The sequence below is a fragment of the Dermacentor andersoni genome, chromosome 10 (genome assembly GCF_023375885.2).
Source record: "Dermacentor andersoni chromosome 10, qqDerAnde1_hic_scaffold, whole genome shotgun sequence".
NCBI lineage: Eukaryota > Metazoa > Arthropoda > Arachnida > Ixodida > Ixodidae > Dermacentor > Dermacentor andersoni.
In genome coordinates, this window is record NC_092823.1 from 90,154,869 (window position 1) to 90,177,972 (window position 23,104).

The window sequence follows — 23,104 nt, forward strand, 5'->3', positions numbered from 1 at the left end:
GGCAAAGCGCCGGTCAGCCGCTGGCAGGGCGACGATGCCCCCCCAGCTGTATAGTGAACCCGTGTGTTTGGCTATTTCCGAGCACCTAAAAATGCGTACCGCATACCGCTTCCTCAACGACAATTGAATAAGAGCACCTTTGCCGCATTATTAGCCTACGAGTGATCAACGAGGCTTGTCTTCACCAAGGCGCACCCCAGCAGCGCTCAATGTACGCGTAGCTCACCCTCATCCAGTTTCAATGAGACGGAGGGAGAGTGAGCTACGAGTTAGCTACGCACATTTGACGCAAGGGACATCTCTACTTATCGTCAGTGTTCATTTGGGACGTGCGTTTTACGCTTGACGTTCGTTAGTATTGAAACATTTTGATCTTTCTCCATTGCAGGTTACACACTCCACTAAATATTCTGTTAAGCTAGACAGAGGGTGAGCACTCATGTTTGCATAAAAATAACACAAACAATAACGTTTTAAAAATTCACTATCGCAGTTCCTCCGGTTGCTTATACTCCGGGCAAGGCTTGAGAGCCTCATAAAACAGGTAACCGGAACGCCGGAAAGTGTGGTTCGGCCAGTCACATGGGGCACTAATTGTTTAAAGTTTACTTGACATGTGACCTTTCGAGGACTTCCCTAATGGTCGCCGTGTTATGCTGTGAGCTTGCTGTTTGCGCCCCTGTTATAACCAATTAGATGGGCACCCACCAGGTTTGTCCTTGGAGTCGGGCACCAGGTTTGCTGCCTTGAGCACCACCACTGTGAGTCTTCCCGCTGAAGGCAGGTAGCTTAGAGACAGCAGTAGCTCTGGCCAGTCGCGCTTCGCCTGCGTCAACAGGACATTCGTTTACGGTGATATACTCGCAGGCCTACTCGCCGAAAACCAGCAAGGACTGTGACAGCAGAATCGTCAGACGGGCCAGTTAGCGTTTAATAATTGTCATAACGGCAGTGCGGACGCAGGACCTAAAATATGAAAATAAAGAAAATAGACCACAGTCGCTTGCCCCAACAGCTCTTCATCCGAAGTAGTTTCGCATATAAACACCAAACAGCACCACACAAACAAGTTGCAGCAGTCAAGTGAAAACAAACATGCGTGGAACAGATAACCGGCAGTCTGTTACATTAACAAGTTAACTGTAGCCTAGGGAAGTGAAGCAATATCTAGGAAGGCCTAAGATTGGGTGGCGTGACGAAATTATGAAATTTGAGGCACAAGATAGAGACAGTTGACACAGTACTGGGTAAGTGGGGGTCACACTGTGAGAGGCCTTCGTCTAGCAGTTATTGTAAATTAAATGATGAACCAAATAGCACCGTTTGTAAATTTGTGCGTTGTAGTTGTACTCAGTTAATCTGAAACTCAATAATCACCCGGTTTGAGCAATATACGCTTTTCCACTGCATAAATGCACGCATTCTCAGTGTTCACGCTACAACTGCTGTTGTAGTTTGAACGTTGAAGGGAAAACGAGGTAACGCCAGTGTTATGCTTTATTTGCGCCTCCTGTAACTTGCTTTAAACTGATAAATTAGTGGTGCGAGCCTCGACGAAGTGGAAGAAGGCATCATGAAGCACAGTAATATGGTGGTCTGTTGTGTGAACGTTGTGTATTGCGTGGCTTTACTTTTTGAAAAACTGACGTGATTATTTCAATCATCACCATCATCAGCCTAATTTATACCCACTTCTAGACGAAAGCCTCTCACAGTGACGAAAAGTTTTAGCTTGAGTACAACTACATGGCACAAACATACAAACAGTGCTTTTGATGTATCGCTTTGCACGCTGTGAGTTTGTTCCGACAGGCGGCAATAAAAATAGTCGAAGCTGATTTGATGAGATTATTATTATTATTATTTCTAATTTTATGACTCCCAACGCCAATTTTTGTCGTCGGCATCATCATCGCGATGATCCTTATAAAGCCTAGGTGCGATAAGAATTCACGTTGTCGAACCCAAATCTTTTCGGGTTCGGTTCTGGGTCAAACTTTTCGGCTCTGTTCAGGTTCAACTCTGGAGTGAAAATATGAACGGTTGGAACCGGTTGGATGTATCCTGAAATGGTCAATTTAGGTTCGAACGAGTAAGAAAAAAACAAAGAACTTTCGCGTGCTTCCGATTGGAAAACATGCGATAGATTCAGAGAAACGCAGTTCCCACGGCTACTAGCTGTCAAAAACCGTTATCTAATGCACGGGCATTAACTTAAAGAAAATGATGCGCTAATCACGGTTGTATCTCGGAGTCATAACTTGTACATTCAGTGAGCTTCGTGAAGCCCTGAGGACCAGTGAATCCAATGAAGGAGAAAATTTCAGAGGTTGCCAGCGATACCTCTGAAATTTTCTCCTTCATCGGATTCTTCAAGTTGCCCACACTCTTTGTCTGTACTGTAAAAACTGAATATCTACTGCGAAAGACTCATTTCCTTACGTGTTCGTTTTAATTTAACAGGACACATAGTTCTAAGGGAACATGTAATATCGCAACAGAACGTGCTAATAGGCTAGTTAATATACTATATCGCTAAAGACCGGTCACGAGAATAAGATAGGACGAGTCAGGCGACTGGACTCGATCCACAGCAAGGTGTATTCCGAACGAGTTGAGCACCTGCGATGGTGAGTAGGAGTGTGCATTGTAGGGCGTGAGATTTTAAGGGATCTCGTGCTGAACCACCCCTCGGGCTTGGAACAATACAGTCCGCAGATAGTTTACGCTGCTGTGTGCATCTGGGCCAAGTATTGCACTCGTGCGTGGTGCGTAGAGCTCGACAGCTCACCTTTCCCTCAAACGCTTCCCTTTTCGACAAAATCCTACTCCTCACTCTTTTTTGGATGCTTTATTTCGTAATATATAGCAGATTCCCCACACACGGTTGCTATCGACCAAAAGCTGGCAGCAATCAAGAAGGGCGCGTGCAACTATACGGCGCGTGATTCGCGTGTGGGCTCAGCCGAGCAGGCAGCCATGCTCCAACCAAGGCCGAGCCAGAGGAGGAGGCGCGCGCTCACCAGCCTTAACCCCCTCCCCCTCCTCCCTCCCCCTAAGCGCGCGCTTCATCCAACATTGGGTGCGGGGGAAGACGGCACGCACCAAGCCACCAACCTTCTCGGCTCGCTTTCCCGCCCTTTCTTTCGGAACCAGGACATACGGCACCTGTGGCGGGATGTATTCTTATCGATCTTGTAGTAATCATTACGGAACAACCCGGCGACGGCGAAAAATCACCCGGAGTGCTCATATAACTGCTATTACAATGGAAAATGTGAACACGAATTTTCTATCGCACCGAATGCGCTCAAATTTCGCCAGCTTGCTGTGGGACGTTATGGTCTAATATTCTACGGATCACGTGCGCCGTGCTTATACAGGATTGTTTCTAACAGTGAGCGTGAGCCACAGCTTCAGACTGCTTGCGGGAACGGCGATGCAGGTACGCGGAATGTATTCGTTTCTATCATAGCGCAACATCGTCCCAATGGGTTGGGCCCACCTTTTCGGTCTTCTCGATGTCGCACCACACCTCGGTCTCGGTCGTGACGTCGACGTCAGCCAGGGGTACTCGAACTTCTCCCGTCACGTCGTTTCTCGAGTATCGGTCGTAGTCGAACACCTGCGACCCCAAAACAGTTTCGATCACTTTTTAAATGCGTAAGCATTTGTATGCATACGCGAAGAGTTATACCCGTCCATCCGTCTCTCGCGTAAGATGAATCGCCATGAATAAATGAAATGTATAAAATAAAATAAATTCGAAAGCAAAAACGTTGGCAATTGTTAGTTTCGAACCTACGACCCACGCTTAGAAGCCGAGTATCTTACCAGCTGAGTTAAACACCCTGCAATAGATGAATAATATATCTGAACCATATGAATGTGTTGTGCCGGCGGTAAAAGAAATGTCACCGAAAAGTTTCTGTGAAGGCTTTGTTGAAAATTTGGTGATTCTGAAAAAAAGGTTATCCCTAGGACCACAAGTAGAGCCGACTTGGAGCATTGTAGACATCAGAAAATTTCCAATTTTGCGAAAATTGAGGGCCGAACGCGCCACATCACCGATTCGTTTCGGTGGTCGCGGGAAGCGCCTTCCGTTGGGGTCTTCCTTCACAGACCGAAAAGCCACCAATCTCTGAGGGCTCATGCGCTTCACTTCGTGCAACACAGAGAATGCAGTAGGCACCCAATGAGCTCATCAGGATGATAAGGAATGACGAGGGGTTATATGGGCCTCGTCACGCTTGATAATGGTTCTATGCAGATGGATAAGGTGCTAAAGAGCGATAACGGCTTTTGGTCGGAGCAATTCTAATAGGGTTCATAAGTACCGATAAGGCTTGATAAGGGTTGGATCAAATCCTACAACGCTGATAAGGTCCGATAAGAGTTTATAAGGGTCACATCATGTCCGATAAGGTTGATAAGGACACATAAGGCTTGATAATGATCCTATCGATTGAGATAAGATTGATACTAACCGATAAGGGTTCATAAGGCTTGGATCGAGTCCGGTAAGGTTCGGATCGAGTCCGGTAAGGTTGATAATGACCGATAATGGTTAATAAGGGCTTATACTGGCTGGATCAAGTTTCATAACACTGATAATGACACCGTGCTGCGTGGAGATAAACAAGCACAATGCTTACGCATACTTAAACAACTCCCAGAAGAGTTTCTGCGTGATTTTTTGTTATTTAGCTGCTGAACTTAAGTGCACGTACAGGAAGTTGCACTATAAGTTCGATTGTTAATTATGCTTGACGTGAACTCGTATTTTGTTGCCATGGAACGCTCGCTGACTACAGAATATTCCTGTCTTGATTATATGTTTTAAATGAAAACTATTAAGTTATTGAATTATTTCAACGTTGACAATGTACTTCACGTTAGACAGACGTATGTCTGGTCTTGTGAGTGGCTTATTAAGTTCGCCTTTTGGTGCTTTCAGTGTGTTCAGTACAATCGCAAGAACTTGGACCCCTTTGTTTTGCTCGTGCGCTTTTTTTTATCCAAATGACTGTCGCGCGTTTTATGAGAACCGCTTTGCTGCTACAATGCGAGTTCACTTCACACTATCACTCTTTAATGGTCAAATGGTTTGTGCAAAAGCCGGCCACAAAATATATTCTTGCATTTTCATCTAGATTCAAATAAATAATTCTTTCAACCATTTATTCTTAGTGTTTTGTTAGCACGAGCTAAATATCTCGATGATCGACATTCCCTAAGATGACATAGATTGTACTTTGTACATTGTTTGTGCGCTTGTATGGATTCAAGCCCCCTATTTCGTTAATTTTCGAAATCTCTTTTCTGGCGGCAGCATTCTCTTCTGGACTTTAAAATGGCTTCCGATGCAAACTTGAAAGCGTAATAGAAGGCAGGCAAACAGCGCCCCCTGCTATTTCAGCAGCCTTCGTGGACGTGGCATTGTTAAAGAATCCTGCGCTCAGGGAGGACTTAAGCTTGAAAAGTTATGTCTTAACAACATAACCTACAATCTTAATCCACGTTTAACGATATAATGATGCTTAAGGACGGGACTGCAAAAAATAAAGAAAAGGGAACTAATTCAAATATAAAGAACCTGTGTAGCGCCAAGGCGATGCCTTAAATGTATCCTCGGAAAACCATTCAGGTGTTTGTATCAGCATAATCGAACGCTATAAACTTAGGAGTCCCTCTCTTGCTGTGTATAATGACCTCGAGGACTTTGCTGAAACGCAGTACCTTTGTTGACTCAATTCATTTCTTTTTTTTTTGGTTCCTTCATTCATATATCCTTGTCCCGTACAAGACCACTGCTATATCTTAAAGCGTTCAAATGTAGAAGGAAACATATCTTGGCCCATAGCATCGAAAGCCAGAAATGGTGCTGCTGAATACAACCTTACAATACAATTGTTTCGTAAAGAAAAATTTTCTTAAGCTGTTGTATCGGTGTGATCCCTAATTAAGGGATAAGCAACACGTTCCCTATAAGAGGCTCGTGACTAGAGTATCCCGCATCAATTGGGATCACCAAGAATTCTGACGCGTTCCGAAACGCCGATAGAAGAAACTTCGTGCATTTCTCTCGTACTGCGGCCACCGCAGCCGTATAACGATACCCCCCCCCCCCCCCCTTGCACAGCGACGCAAAGCAGTAACCAGTGATTCACATGGGGCGTTTAGCTCTCATTACGTGTTGGTTAAGACTGGCCGCACCTGGAAGAGCAGCGTCCTGGCGGGCACGTCGTCGAACGAGACGGGGAACTTGAAGGTCTCGTCGAAGAGCGGGTCCGTGGAACGGCGCCGCATGAGCGCCTGCCGCTGCTTGCTGTCCACCTCGGGCAGCAGGGCCACCCGCACGCACGGCTCGCCGAAGCCCCCGCCGCCTCCCCGCTGGTCCATCCGGGGCCCGCCCAGTTCCATGGCTGCAAACAAGAGCGCGCCACTGTAGTCCACTGTCTAACGCATCTTCAGAAGCGGCGCACCAAAGGCACAGGCGTTAGATACTCGAAACAGAAAACTAGCTTGTCGTGTGGGTCAACACGCTTGCTGTAACCACAGAGCAGTTGAATTATCCTCGCTGTCTCGCATGCCCCACTGAGACTGTGTCATTCTTTCCTCACAGCAAATGGCTGCACAGAGGTCTTTGCGCAGTCGGTCTTACCAGTGCACAGATCTTGGAGGAGGGATCGAAGGAGGGGGTGGGGTCTGTCTTCGTTTTATTTTTGTCCGCACGTAGAGTTCTAATTGTTCTTTTTTTTCTGAAGTCTATCCACTGCTCATATATTCACGCCACTTTCCAGTACCATGTGTATCAGTATCATGGCATGCCTGTGACACACGCTACCTAGGTGCTTAGGGTGCACTCGGTATGCGTTTAAATTAAGAGTGTACAAATATCAAATACTATATTGTGAATCGAATATCCAATCGAATCGAGAAGAAAAAGCCGAGTTAGTAGGTGAGCATTGATAACAATTCAGTTCGTACACGAACGTCTGGAAAGTATTTTTCATCTATAGAATATCGGTCAAATAGCATAAAAGTGCTTTTTTTTTCCTCTGAAGCTGTGGACATAGTGAAGTTGTACTAAATAACATCGTGGTTTTCTGTTCTATACTGGGCCGTACTGAGCCTAAGGACACAGGGTAGGGGAAAATATTTTATCTCCAATTCACAGAAAGTTTTCTTTTCCCGCATTCTTCCAAAAAAACACGAGAGGTTTTCCGTCCTTATGGCAGGTGCTTTCAGTGAGTTATTGTCACTTCGTTAAGGCTAACATGCGCAACAGACAAAAGCGGTCAATGCGCATCACGTCGCTCGGTATACCGCTCCACGTGGTCATCTGTGCGGCACACGTCCACCGCAGTTGGTACCGATGGTAAAGAGTCTCAAATCGGGAGGCCCACGGCAAGCTCGCGCGACGGCCCCACCCCCTTTTTTTTCTTCTTCACAATCGCGTCCGTTTCCCAGCTTTGTAAATGTGCCTGCAGTCAGCGATCAGTGGGCTCTCATATAACACTTTCGAGCCCTGCATATAAATCCAAAGCTAGTCTTATAACGGGTCGCCTGAAGCTACGAGTAAGAGACCGTTGTGCTCCTACGAACAACGTTGTGAAAGAGGGGTCACCGTACGGTATTTCGCAAAGATGGCGGCCGTAACCAATTGTCATCCCGTGCACTCGATTTCGTTGGTGAGGCAGTTTGCCGGCTTTGTGAGGTTCGTGCGTGCGCTGTGAATAGATCTGAGTTGATTGAGTGTGAAACCGTAATTTTAGTAGCCGACCTCGGACGACGCGTCTCCAGTTAGGCTTAACGGGCTAGAGAGTGTGGCCAACGGTATTACCATGACGAAGATTCGCCACCAGCTCATGTGATAACGGGCTGCAAAACGTCACTGAAAGCTTGTCAGTAATGCTTGTACGGGTGGCTCATCAGTGATCGGTCGCGCGGCCACGCGTACGGATTAGACTAACGGCCGTTGAAGCGGCGTTCGGGTCCGAGGTCGACCAACCAGCAACTGCCGCTACCACGCGTGCAGAGTTCACCTGTGTGCCCGCATGAGAGCGGAATCTGCGTGCGGGATATCTGACCTGGGCGTATCCGGTACGAACAGTGTGCCCTTCCGGTGGCTAATCAATCAGACCAATCTTGCATTGCTTCCGTGCTTTTCTCGTTGCCTCCGTTAGCCTACCATTACTCATTTCGATCGTCCCGTTCCACCTGGTCGAAATTTGTACCGAGAGATATCGCGCGTCGTAGGAAAGCTGCGCGCATCAAGCACCGAACACGGCCACGTCATTCACTGTAGGTACCGAATATTTGAGAAATCGTATACTAGATGTTCGATTCGCGAGTTTTATTATTCGTAAATTCAATATAGGATTCGACATTGAATGCTTCAGTATTCGCAGACCTCTTAAATAAACGCATCTTTTCTCCAAAGCATACAACCCGCATGGCCGGTAAGGGCAGACGACTCTGAACACGAGCACATAAGAACATATAGATATGGGTGGTTGAAGATGACCCAAGCACAACGGTTTAGCATTGCTAAAAAAATCACATATATGTGCGGTTGGTAATGCCAATTGAACCTGCAACAACAAAGCTGCACAGTATCGAAGTGCATCCATACATCTGAAAAAGCGGTCAACTGACTGATAAATGCGTAGTGAGGATGTTCATGAGTGAACAGATAGATTTGACTAATTAACACCGGCATGTCATTCCCTATCTTGCCCACCATATTTAGTACCTTAGTGTAATGAGAGAGTAATTAAGTATGGATTTCTTTTGCAATCAGTAAGGCCATGTTTACATTTTTCTCATTACAAATAAATCACTGACTTGATTTTCGCGCACAAGTTACTTACTAGCAGCAGGCATTACAAAGAAGAAAAAGAGTATTCTATCGCCATCACTCAAACAACGCGACAGGTCATAACTCTCGCCAAGCATCGTAGTGCACCCAGTGAAGTCGTCGCGTGTAGAAATAACCAGCACATTTATGTGATTGTAGCCACCATGGGCTAGCAAGGGTTTCACTGTACCCACAGCTTTATGTCCGTGGTTGCATTCTATCACTATTGACCCGAAATGGCGAAAATTAACGTACAACACTGTGAATCAACTGACTGAAGTGCGTAAACTTGCGCCACCAAAGCCTAATGAGATATTTCCTAGTTCGTATCACAGAAATTTCAGACAAAACATACAAAGTCAAGACACATGCCAGTGCGCGTGTGTGTTAACCCTACTGAGAGCTTACGGTTTACCAAATGACACCGACTGCTTTGGACAACTCTAAACCATACAAACTTTTCTTTAATATAAGGTCTTCTTAGCTGACCACAGGGGTTTGGCCTATCTGGGATCTGGGTTTCTTGTAACCACATGCAGAAAAAAGCGGCCCTTTCGCGCCTTAGAGCGCTGTAGCGAATCACAAGAAGAATCAAAATTTAGGTCTCCGTAAGAAAATAACCGAGAATTAGTTGCTGAGTACGTAAAAGTAAGGGCACGAGCGAATTAGCGCCAAAGTAGTCGAAAATTAACTACATTGCATTTTGCACTATACCCCTGTAAAGGGTGCATCGCCGTAGGCTAAGACCTTTTGAGGCAAAGCCGCCGTACGGCGCACTTTTGGGAAATGCAGTGCGCTCGTTTGGTCTAAGCAGGGGCTCACGCGAGGCAATGTTGTCTGGAAAGCAGCTTCAGCGGTGCCCACAAGAAACGAGGATAAGTCGCAGAGTAGGTAAAATTATCGGCCAGGGCTTAATTGACCTCAATATATTCGAAAATTACCCACATCGCACCACAGACTGCACTATCTTCGGCGTGGTCCACCTGGCTTCGTGGTCAAAAAAAAAAAAGAAAGGGTCGACCATGTGTCGACGCTACAGAAGACAAGATACTTGCAGACAAAGAGCTAACATATTTATGCATGCGCGAATGATTACTCCTGGCTCGGACAGCACTTATATTTCGCGAACCATTCACAATCATGTTGTTGCAAGTTCAGCGCTCGCCCTTTTCGTCCTGCCTCCGTCCGTGCCTTTCTTTTTTGCGCAGCTGCCTTTTGAAATATGTACCCACACATAATTACACTAGAAGCATAGAGCGGGAAAAGACTAGACAGGACAAGTGCTTGTCCTGTCTAGTCTTTGTCGTTCGTCCTTCCCGCGCTATGCTTCTAGTGTAACTATGTATTACCAACCATCCCCAGCCTATACCCTATGTACCAACACGCCCGATTCGCCACATTAATCAACACAAGGTCGACTTAGTTGCGCGTCAAATGCTATAGGAATGAGATACGACATGAGCGAATAATGAAGACGAACAAGAGACACAACGAGACAGAATATAAAGATATACTAAACATTTTATCACCGAATCATTTGAACCACGCTGTACATCGACCTTGTCTTCTTCAGTAACGACACCTTGTTTACGCTTTCTTTCTTGCAAGGAAAACAACAGCAAATTAAATAGCTCACCACAGCACGGCACTGCTAAGAGTAATTGATTAGACTATATCTATTAACTCGAAGTTCACAGCGAATGGCGCCCAAGGCGCCCGCTTTCGCAGAAAAAAAATGACGTCGAAATTAACGACCACCTGTCTTTGTATTTACTTGTACATGCGGTTATCAATTTTAGTTTATCCATCTTAAAGACTTGATTTGCATGTGCAGGAATTGTCGTTTCGCGTGGCGTGACCAGGCGAACGAGCACAGAGAAGGGTGAAAGAGCGAACGCGGAGAGCAGCGGGGAAGGAAAGACGGCGATAGAGAAGATAGCGCGAGGGGGAAAGCGGAGGAGGAGGGCATGGCGAAAGCGTGAGAAGAAAATTGTAGTGCCGCGCTATAGAGGGGTTATGCGGCGACGACCATTACGAGATGGTGCCAGAGTAGCGCGCCGACGTCTGTTTACCGATGGCATGCGGCGAGGGCGCCTACCGACACCATATATGGAAACAAAGCGCTGCCTGAGTGGCGGTATGTCTGCGGCAGCTGCTGTGAATCGTGCCCACGCGTCACCCAAGTGCTGCCTCTCACTGTCTTCCGCTTAGCGAGGCACTAGCGTCACATTTCGCCCCGTTTTCATTGTGCCGCACGAGACGAACTGTCCGCGCCAGCCAATATATTGCGATATGAAAACACGTATAGAGCTGCGATGAAAATTTCGCATTGGGGTGTATCACAACCGTTGGTGAATTTTTTTTTTATTATTATTTGAAAGTTTGCACTGTTGAACAAAACGTGCGAAGCATTTTCCTCTGGCCTCTCTGGCGTAACCTCTGGTGTACCTCAAGGCAGTGTACTTGGTCTTGCCGAACAATATATCATCTTCTGTACGATTATTTGCTGACGACTGCATTGTATACAGTTCGATTAACTGTCCCTCTGACCACGCGGCACTCCAAAATGATCTTGCACATATCAGTGATTGGTGTGCTACGTGGCTAATGTTCCTAAACGTGTCGAAGTACAAAGTAGTTTCCTTTTCTCGAAAAACTGTTAACTCTCACTTTTCCTATCATTTGGATTCTAACATAGTTGACCACACCACAGAATATAAGTACTTAGGAGTGCTCCTTACGCACAATCTTTCATGGACTAAACACATCACCTCCATTTCAGCTAACGCCTACAGATCATTAGGATCATTAGAAGTGCGCCTTCATCACTACGAAAACTAGCTTACGTAACTATTGTACGGCCACAAATTGAGTACGCCTCTTGTATATGGTCTCCTCATCAAAATTACCTCATCGAACTCGTGGAGAGCATCCAGAATAGGGCGAGCCGTTTCATTTCAAAAAATTATAGTAACCAGTCAAGTGTAACCCAAATAAAAATCGATCTTTCGTTGCAACCACTAACAGCTCGCCGTGATATTGCCCTTCTATTATTATTTCATAGATTCGTTAACACAGTTGGCCTAACCTTGTCAAACCTGAAAAAAGCATCCTCGACGTCAAGACTGAAAAATCAGTTCAGCTACACCCGAATTTATGGCAACACACACGCTTTAAATTTTTCAGCTTTGCCCCGTGCGTCCGTTTATGGAGCGCTCTACCAGATAACATCGCTTGCCAATCTAAACACACTGCATTTCGCAATCTGCTAACCGATAAATATGCCGTTTCAACCGTCTAAACACGTCATGCCTTTTCTAATTTTCCTGCATTTTTTCTACAAGTTATAAAAGAATTTCAGTGGTCCCAATTTTTTTACAATACTTACTACTGTATAACATGCAAAAACGTTTACAATGGTATTATGCTAATATGTTATTGTTTACCATTTATTGTCATTGTTCTACATATTGTATTTGCTAATGTATTAATTTTCCATGTTGTGTGCATACTCCTTTCATTATACTGATGTTTATTTTTTCCCGATGCCATACCAATATGTTACCGTACTTCCCCCTTACACTATGCCTTCTCGAAGGCCTGTAAGGTACATGTAAATGAATATATATATATATATATATATATATATATATATATATAGAGAGAGAGAGAGAGAGAGAGAGAAACAGAGAGACAGAGAGAGAGAGCTTAGTGATTGCAACGCGATCCTCAACCTGCATGGCCAACAGTCCAGAGCCCATAGACGACTCGCGGCTGGCATCTTTATGGGAGTCGTTCTTTCCTCGTGCATTTGATGAAATGGAGAACTACGAATTCAACTGTCACCAATAACCCATACCACAACGCGCACGGTCGGCCAAGTGAAAACCAATTCTCTTTGAACGAGTGCAAACAAAAAGAGACTAAATGTCGAAAACACAACGACACAGCGCTGTGTTGTGCCACGTCGTCAATTTTTTTCCTTTTCAGTTTTGCCCCTCTTCGTACGCACTGCGTTACAAGTTCAAAATCAATAGTAACCAACGAGCCCGCCTCGGCAGCTTGCTTCAGACGAACCTAAATTCTTATCATACCTGAGCTAAGCCTTTTTTCACTTGTGTGAATGTGGTTACGACGTCATGTGAAGGTCTAAACTGCAGTGCAGCTACTTAGCACAATTATAGACTTCGGGCCGCCGAGTCTGTGGCATTTTTATTTCATGCACCAATGCCAAATTGCTGTACAAACACCAGACGTTCAGCTTTTGTAAATCAGCGCAATGAGGCCGTAGAGCTTGCAAGTGCGGCCTGTGCGGCCTGAGCTTATGAAAACTGAGTCCTAGACAGCGCGATCGTTTTTGTTCACCAGAAGTGGGCCAACGCCCGACAAACTATGGCCGCAGGGCTATCGTGCGACAACTTGCTTTCTACATGGCCCTACGTTTGATGCAATTTCTTCTGGGTCTTTTCTAATGATATTTCCACAGGACATAGCGGATACGTGAACTTCACGAAACATTTCCTCTTTCGCGCATGCCTCTTACATCTCTCGCTCATACCAGAGAGCCTATACAATAACGTAACAGCTATTGGATGACAGGCCATTCACGGAAGAGAAGATCTTCTTGGGAGCCTGGCCTCACAGTTCATTAGCCCAGAAAGCAGTTCGAGCGCTTTTTCACTACCTGAGGGCAACAGACTTGAGTGCCCGACTACAGTCATCCTACACCTATGTTCTCTCTCTCTCTTTTTCACTCCCCATTCCCCTCCCCACGTGTAGGGTAGCAAACTGGACTCAGTCTGGTTAACCTCCCTGCCTTTCCTTCTTTCCTTATCTCTCTCTCTCTCTCTTGTACTCAAACTAGACGGTGACGCCAAGCGGGACCAGGAGCAAGATGGAGCCAACAGCGATGGCGCAAGTGCGTTAAATGGCAACATGCGGTAACAGCTGTCGTGCTATTCTTATTTATAGGCGGGCATGCAAAGGTACGAATTGAACTACGGGGCAGCATGCCGCCATTGCGTGCTCCCCTCGCTCAAACCTCGATTCACTGAACTCGATGAAGCAGTCATGAATAGGCAGCTCATTAAGTCTTCCGGGTGCTCACTTCAACCTTCAGCAGGAAGAACGACGTTATATATTCCTCACCGGCGAGAAAGGACGGTCATCATCGCCTCGTTTCGTTCCCGTGCTGGCAGGTCATTAGCTTCGTTCCATAGGCAATCTACTTCTTTTTCTTCTTTTTTTTTGTCTTTCGCTTGTCCAATCAGCGCTTTTCTTTAGGCGTCAATGTCTGTGCATGGCTTCTTTTTCTTTTTTTAGTTTGCTGCCATGGGGGCGGCAGCTGCACAAAATCATTAGGAGCTAATGACCCAAAATTATTTCCTGGGGAAGCGTCGAACGGGAGCGGGCTGTTCTAAAATGCCCGTCTGCCGCTTCACCCGTCAATTAGACAGCTCGACATCTACTTGCGCTGTCAGGCTTCTTCGCTGTTCTTTTTTTATTCATTTGTAAACTTATCCCACAAAGTTCCGGAAAACTTTTCACACCACTGGCGGCGCTTACACCAGTCCATCACGAACATAAAATATGGCTCTCCATTAAGGCATATGAAAGGGCTTCGCTCACAAAAGCATCAGCTTCCCGTTGCCTTCAATTTTAGCGTCAGACAAAATCCACTGGAATTCCACATTGAAACACCTGCTCCCGAGGTTTCTAAACGCAGTGTTCCATGATGTGTCCGAAGTACTCAGGAAAACTGTTATAGGCTTGTTGTTTGCCTTTCTTTGAGAATGCGATTTCATAAAGGTTTGGTGGAACAGCCGCACGAATAGCGTAAAAGACACAGAGGTGTAGGGGTGGAGTCAGACTTTCGTCCGGAAGTGGAGATAGTTAATGCAATTAGCATTTTTTGCCCAATGCGCGCGTTTTGAATCAATCAATCAATCACTCAATCAATCAATCAATCAGACAGACAGACAGACAGACAGACAGACAGACAGTGTATGACGACAATGGCGTGATGACGATTGTGTCACGAAGCCTGTATGACAAGGATGGCGTGGTGACGACGGCATGACGCGAGTCAAATGACGAAGCTGAAGTGAAGGCGATGGAACGAGTAACGACGGCATTACGATCGAGGTGTGACAACAAATGCATTACGACTTTGTAAAAACGACGGCTTGACGATAACAGTATGATGAGAGTCGGATGACAAAGTTGGAATGACGACGATGCAGCAACCACTACGGCCTCACTACCACGGGTGCACACATAGTGGCCCAAGCTATTAGAGAACTTCGGCCACTAGGCCAGCGTAGAAGCCATGACAACGGCATGACGACTCAGACCACGAAGCTGTAATGATGAAGATGGAAGGCATCACGACGTCAGTGGCCCAATGTAGTGGACAGCTTGGGCCATGGGGTCGATGTAAGGAGATAGATAGATAGATAGATAGATAGATAGATAGATAGATAGATAGATAGATAGATAGATAGATAGATAGATAGATAGATAGATAGATAGATAGATAGATAGATAGATAGATAGATAGATAGGTAGGTAGGTAGGTAGATAGATAGATAGATAGATAGATAGATAGATAGATAGATAGATAGATAGATAGATAGATAGATAGATAGATAGATAGATAGATAGATAGATAGATAGATAGATAGATAGATAGATAGATAGATAGATAGATAGATAGATAGATAGATAGATAGATAGATAGATAGATAGATAGATAGATAGATAGATAGATAGATAGATAGATAGATAGATAGATAGATAGATAGATAGATAGATAGATAGATAGATAGATAGATAGATAGATAGATAGATAGATAGATAGATAGATAGATAGATAGATAGATAGATAGATAGATAGATAGATAGATAGATAGATAGATAGATAGATAGATAGATAGATAGATAGATAGATAGATAGATAGATAGATAGATAGGTAATCGCATTAAAGGGCTTTGAGCTTGGTGGATGTGCATTCCAAGTTAGATTAGGCAAACTCAAATCGCCGGCTAAGAATGATGGTGAAGGGGGGAAACGCCGAGGATTATTTTTGTGCTACTGAGAGTTAGGCAAGCCCAGGCTGATTCAAGTTCATTTCATTCTCTATATGAAAGAATGGGATATCTTAAGAAATAGCGAGAAAGACACCGCCTCCTCGATCAACAGTTCGGTCACAGCGGTACATAGCGAAATGGGTGCAATCTGCTGTGTTACACTGACGCTATCGGTAGACGCATCATAAATATAGCATTTGTTGTTTATGAGCAACTTATTTCAGCCGAGCTTATAGTTGAGGGAACCGGGTTTACTGGTACCGAAGCAAGTTAGCTATTTGCGAGTAACGCAGGTGAGCACCAAGAAGTCTTCACTAACTTTAAGGTTATATTTCATTTGAATTGGTTGCGCAGCGCGAGCACTTTCTCGTGAGTAAGCCTTTTTCTTTCCTCGTGAGAGCACTTTCTCTCAGTAGCCGAGGCACTTTCTACCTCGATCTACCCGCAGAAATGAGCAGGCGTAAACCTCTTGAAACTCTCCAACGTTCGTTCAGCCCAGGAGCTCACCTTCGATGACGTGCACGACGAGGTCGGACTTGTCGAAGTCGTACTTGAGCCGGAAGTGGAGCCTTCCGGCGTTTGTCGGGGCGGCCAAGGTGGCTGAAGCGGAGTGGGACGAGACGTCGCGAGACTGGAAGAACACCGCCTCCTTCTTGCGGTACAGGTCCGGCTGGATGCCGCCTGCAAGGTGGGCACGGCGCCGTCAGGGAATGCCGCCGTGGCTCCCGGCGCAGTAACAAACGCACTTTCGGCACGCCTGCGAACCACATTGGTACATTGGGGCGAAATGCTCTCTTTGGCTCGTTCGCCCATCTTTCACGGTGGTCAGACTCCCCGCCGGTACCGAGGATCCGACGCAAAGGGCGGGTGCTGTCGCCTAACAGAGTTGCGCCGAGCGCATTTGCAGCCCAACGCAAACTACTCTAGCTCTTTGAGACGTATACGTGCTGTCGCGCTAGAGATTTTGGGCGCCTCAAGGTTTCGATACTGTTTTGCAGCGCTCTGAAAGGAGAGTCTTTTCTTTTTGTTCTCACGCTGCCCTTTCCCCCTGTGACAACTGCGGGAGAGAAGGGCTGCAGTCGCCTTCCACGCTGGCGCTAGCGCCAATTGAGACCGCACAAATGTGATAACTTGGTGAATCTGCATAGCCATCTATGCTACCCCTAGAGACCGGCTGGATAACGGCTCTATTATCTACATAATTACGCAATCAAATAATAAGTGGTAATTGAATAATCCAACTGAAACAAATATAAGCCTTCATGCGCACATCATTCCTCTAACAAAGCGAATAGCTGTCTAGATTCTACTTCGAATGGCCAAAGCAAAGAGCTTCGGCAATTTATTTATTTATACTTATTTATATATTTATCATATATGAATATAGTACAGTATAATATATATATATATATATATATATATATATATATATATATATATATATATATATATATTCTTCATATGTTTATTTATTTAGCCAACAAAATGTAGACCCTCTTAGTCAGCTGCTTAGGAGGTTTTAATTTACCTTTTGTGCAACCCTTCGACAGAAACGCCTGATTCTTCGCCCATCCACACAGCACGTCATTTACTTCACGAAGGGCAACGACATTTACATTTCGAGAACAAGGTCACTGGTTGTGATAGAACTACGCCAAGTTTAGAGCTTTGTAAACTTTAACAAAGCATGCACAACCCCAACACCACGCTACAGCCAACGAAGTACAAGTGCAGTACAATGATTCGTACAGGTGGCGGGTCCAGAGGAGGAGTTCCGGAGGGTCCGACCTCCTCCAACCCGGGCGCTTCAGCGCTGTCGAAACTTATCGATCAGTGCTACAACTGACGTCAAAACTGTCTATTTTCTTTTTTTTTTTCAAATTTAACGGGAATTGCTGCACAAGTATTCAATCGTCCTCTACCAGTAAAAGTTGAGATAGAGCTCTGAAAGAGCGTTTTGTGAGTTTAAACTAATTTAGTATTCTCCTTGGTGCTTTTGTAACGACCGACGGCATGAGCACCTTATGTTAGCATGTGAGCCGTTTACCAACGAGAGCGTGAGTAATAGTGACGTACTTTTGCACCCAATCTGGCACGTCACCTTAAGATGCTTATATGTGCGCTTGAAACAGGCTGTTATTACTTGCCGCTGCAGTCAACTGCTTTTCCGTTTCTAAAACTGCGTACGGAATACACGTCACAGTGATCGTTAGTTCGAATATAAAGGGACACTAAAGAAGAATATTAGATCGAGCTATGCACTGTGAACAAGGGATCGCTACGGATCCCGAAACGTCATTTTGTTTTGACCTTGGTCAGTGACCAGCTAGAGAGATTAAAATATTAGGCTTCTGCAATATAGCATATATTTGAGCGAGAAGACGACAAATATAAAAAATCGGAGTGGCGCGACCTATTGTGAACTATGGTACCTCTCATGTGACGTCAGCACTGGCAGATTCACAGAGCGAGGCCACATGGAGATTAGGTCAATTCTTCCATTTCGGTGCGAGTGGTTCCAATTGAAAAGCAACAGCGGTACCTTCGGCGGCAATTTTCTACACAAGTGGTATATTGGCCCAAAGGAAATAACGATAGACTCCTAGAAGAATGATCTATCGATCTTACTCGGCTTAGTATTTTCCAACAGTGGCCCTTCACCCGCCATGTTAGATGTCCGAGTCGTTCTCCTGTTCATGTAATGTAATTATAAATACCTAGATCACACATTAGCCCTATCCTGTACTCTAAGGAGAAAGAAAACTACCTGGTTGTTTTACGTATCGAACTCCATCGCCTCATAAATTTTCCCGGGTGCTCACCTCCAGAAGAGTAAACGTACGCCGTCGAGAAACAGCACGTATCTCAGAAGTGGAGCTAAATATTCCGGCGGAACCCATCTCACGACGACTGTCGACGGTAATGCGATTAGCATTCAATTAATGTAGAGACACACTCTATTGCTAAAGTAACTGTAATTTAATATCTGTAGCGGTATATCCGAGACTTTCATTGCTTCTGCTACATCCGACATACACTGTCTCCGGTATCGTTCCATTTGCTAGGACACTCGCTAGGTTGCCGAGGTGATCCACAAGCACGACTGCATGACGACGACTGTACGACGACGCAGTGACGACAACGGGAGCACGATGAATGAACGACGTCGATTGAACGGCAAAGGTGACATGACAACGACGGCATGACGACAATGAGATGACGATTATGAACTGATGACAATAGTATATAACGGCGACAGCCTGACGATGACTGTATGTGGACAACCGGATTACGAAGCTAGATTGATGACGCTGGCCCGACTTCAACGGCATCAAGACAGCGACTGTTTGACGACGACGCAATCACGAGGATTGCATGACAACGCTGGCATAATTCCGATCGAGTGACGATAGCATGATTACAATAAAATGAAGAACGAATGACGTCGATGAAACGACGAAAGCGGTTTGATGACGGCGGCATGGTGACAATAGGACGACGTTCCTGAAGTGATTCCGATGGCGAAACGATAGCAAACGATAGCGACAATGGCATGACGACAATAGTATGACGACGACTGTGTGGCGACGATGGCGTCAGATGACTGCATGAAGATAGTCGGATGACGAAGTTAGAATCACGATGATGGAATTACCATGCCGGCATCATGATGATGGCACGGCAACGAATTCATGACGACGCGCGTATGACGATGCATGACAAAGATGTGACGACAATACGAAGATGACGATGGCATGACGAGGAATGTATCACGAAGACTCTATGACGACAATGGCGTGACAACTACGGCATGGCGAAAGTCAAATGACGAAACTGGAGTAACGACTATAGAACGACCTCGACGGCCTTACGACGACGGTTTGACAACTAATACGCGACGACCGCGTGACGACAACGGCATGACGACGACGCCATGACGAGATTCCGATCACAAAGGTTGAACGATGACGATGCCATGGCCACGACTGCATCAGGACCCCAAGCACATAACTGGTGGCCAAAAATATTAGACAACTTGGGCTTTTGAGTCGGCGTAGAAGGCGTGAGGACAATGGCATCACGGCAGTCATATGACGAAGCTCTAATAACGGCGACAAAACGACGACGACGGCATCCCGACCAGGAGCACATACATAGTTGTCAAAGATATTAGGCAACTTGGGCAACAGAGTCGGCGTGTAAAGCGTGACGACGACGGCATAACAAGAGTCACATGACGAAGCTCGAATGATGACACTGGAGCGACCACGATGCTATCCCCACCACGAGCACATAATTATTGGTCGAAGCTATTAGACAATTTGAACCACCGAGTCGGCGTAGAAGGCGTGACGACACAAACATGACGAGTCAGATGACGAGCTGCAATGGCGGCAACATCGCGACCACAGCGGCATGACGACCACGGTATGAGAACGTATGAAAGGCAGGGACTGTTTGACGACGACGCAATGGCGAGCATAGCCTGACAACAGCGGGTAAATATCACGACTCAGTTACAACAGCATAATTGCGATAGACTGACAAAAAATCCGAGGCAACCTAAGCACTTATGAGTTGTGAATGCGAAAGCATTAATGTCTAATTGGACGCCGCTGAGCGGTCCTTCGATTTATGAACTCTACGCGGGCAGCGAGCGTGTTGAGACACTCGACCAACGCCTCCTTGATAGCACAAGGCTGGTGCATATTGATGCGTGCAGTCATGTTACGTTGTCCGACTGCCATAGAATATAATGGGGACGCTCCCGAGTTGCCGCGGTGACTTTGACGCTACCACCATCGTCTCGCCGGGCTTGGAAATGGAAATTTCGGTAAGCAACATGACGTCATAAAACAGTGCACAAGCCTGCTATCTAAGAGGCACTGCTATAGTCCAGTGCGTAAGGCACTCGGCTTCTTAGCGTGCGGCAGTAGGTTCGGAACTCACTACCACCAATGTTTTCCATTTCGAATTTATTCTGCTTTTCTGTACATTAATTTCTTTACAGCGATTACCGAGGCGAAGGTAGAATGCAGACGAGGAACGCGCCGCGAATACAAGCCTCCGAGAGCGAGGGTTGAGGTGGCGTCGCAACGATGCCCTCTCCCTTCAAGCAACACCTGGAGCCCCAGCACATGTACCCTTTCGCCCGCTCTATTCCGTCAAGGCACGCACGCGACGTGGCGTCGCAGCCAATGGGAATTCACGTGCCGGTTTGCTGCTACAGACGCCGGCTTTCTCCCTTAGTTGGTCGTTTGATGCTTTTGCATCAAAAAAAGAATGAAGTCGTTGGAACGACGACAACGAGATGAAGCTCATAAAGGGATTACAATTGCAAAGGGATAGTAGACGACCACTGTGCGACAAAGACGGCACAAGAGTCAAATGAAGAAGCTGGATCGATGACGACGGAACGATCACGACGACGGTACGGCAACTAATGCATGTGACGTCTGTGTGACGAACAAGGCGCGACGACGACGCCATGATGAGTGTCGGATCGGATGGCAAAGCCTGAATTACGACGACGAGGCGACGACCACGACTGCTTCGCGAGCACATACCCAGTGGCCCAAACTGTTAGATAACCTAGGTTTATGAGTCAGCGCAGATCGCTCACTAGGTCATGACGAGAGTCAGATCCCGCAGCGTGACTGACGACGATAGAAGGACCACGGGAGCGTCAGGACCATGAAAACGTAGCTAGTAGCCCAAACTGGCAGACAACTTGAGCCACTTGGTCAGCGCAAGTAGACATACAGATAGGTAGGCTCAAAATGCCTAACATAAGCAAAGAATGCGAATCGCATTAATACTCAACAAGCGGTTAGACCCTAGAAATATAAGTCGCCAGAAATACAACGTCTTACAGCGAAGCTGTTATTGCGGCTATACTGATGCGGTGGAAAATGACCGCCTCAAAGGTAGACGACAATTCTGTAAAAGAACAGAAAAATATGGGCCAATAAAATTTGAAAAGACGGCCGTACATGTGAAGCATGATGCGTGACGAAAGTTTGAGCTGTGTCCTATTCTAGGGCGTGCAATGAGACACCAGCAAAATTAAATATTAAATTCCAGAGTTTTACGTGCCAACACAATAATTTGATTACAAGAAACGCCTTAGTGGGTGACTCCGGATTTATTATTTTGACGTTCATCTAAGTCTAAGTACACGAGCGCTTTTGCATTTTGCTCCCATCGTAATGCGGCTGCGGTGACCAGGATCGAAAACGCAACATCGAACTCAGCATTGCAACGTCATAGCCACTGGACTACCGAGGCGGGTAAGAAGCATACTTTTCTTTTTTCCAGAGAGATCTGAACTATCTGGGTGAATCCGGGGAGCAACACGCAGGATAAGTTACAAAATCGTTGGTGCACGGTAGAAAATGTCTTAACATCGCAGCCTCTGGGGAGCTCCTTTAATAAGTGGATGACATTTTAGTATAACATTACCGAACAAATAGTTTACCTCTACAAGTTCCTTTCCCTCAATGTTGGGCCTCTACACTTAGCAGCAGCCATTGAAATCGTCTAACTAAACCGACGAAAACACTTAAAGCATATTAAAGTTCGTTAAGTGTTCATTCGGGAGCGTTGCTTGAAAGCTGTCGTGCATTCACCGCTGCAGCTGCCGGTCTTATCGATGAGGCTCAGCCTGCACGCCGAGCTGGAGAAGGGGCCTGCTAGAAACTTCCACAAGTACCGGAAACGCCTCTCCGCAAGGAAAGTGCTTCTAAGTTCTAAATATCTGTATGCGCACTGTGCCAGCACTGTATTCGTCACGTCGTAAAACTTTCACTCGAGCAGTTTCTTCCACCCACGTAGCAAGGTTTAAAAATGCCGCAGTGTCGCCCGAAAGGCAAAAAACCTATTGTGATAGCAAATTATTGTACAGTTATACCAAGTAAGGATAGTAGCTTTATCGGCCGTATAAACTTGCGAACATTTACTTACGAACTAAATTAGCGTACAGGGTCTGACGCACGTGCAGGCAAATATAAAAACATCTCACTCGACGACCGCGGACACTGTCAAGACGCTGGTGTCAGGAAGAGCGCCAGCAGCAGCGAGCGAATTGATCTTCGTGCTGCCTCTCGCTTCTTCTCGACCTAAGCGGCAAGAACACAGCGCACACGAAGCTAT

The 23,104-nt window shown here is 45.9% G+C and overlaps 2 protein-coding genes across 2 annotated transcripts in view; one reads left to right on the forward strand and one right to left on the reverse strand.

Moving 5' to 3' along the window:
- LOC126544291 (juvenile hormone acid O-methyltransferase-like) overlaps positions 1-23,104 on the forward strand; it is a 177,196-nt gene that overhangs the window by 143,842 nt on the left and 10,250 nt on the right. The window lies entirely within an intron of this gene.
- LOC126544288 (synaptotagmin-5-like) overlaps positions 1-23,104 on the reverse strand; it is a 45,561-nt gene that overhangs the window by 9,336 nt on the left and 13,121 nt on the right. Inside the window, exons 3-6 of the mRNA XM_050191548.3 lie at positions 16,460-16,633; positions 6,217-6,425; positions 3,506-3,625; positions 709-826 (exon numbers count right to left, since the gene is read on the reverse strand). Coding sequence (XP_050047505.1) covers positions 709-826; positions 3,506-3,625; positions 6,217-6,425; positions 16,460-16,633 — 621 coding nt within the window. The remainder of the gene's footprint in view (positions 1-708; positions 827-3,505; positions 3,626-6,216; positions 6,426-16,459; positions 16,634-23,104) is intronic.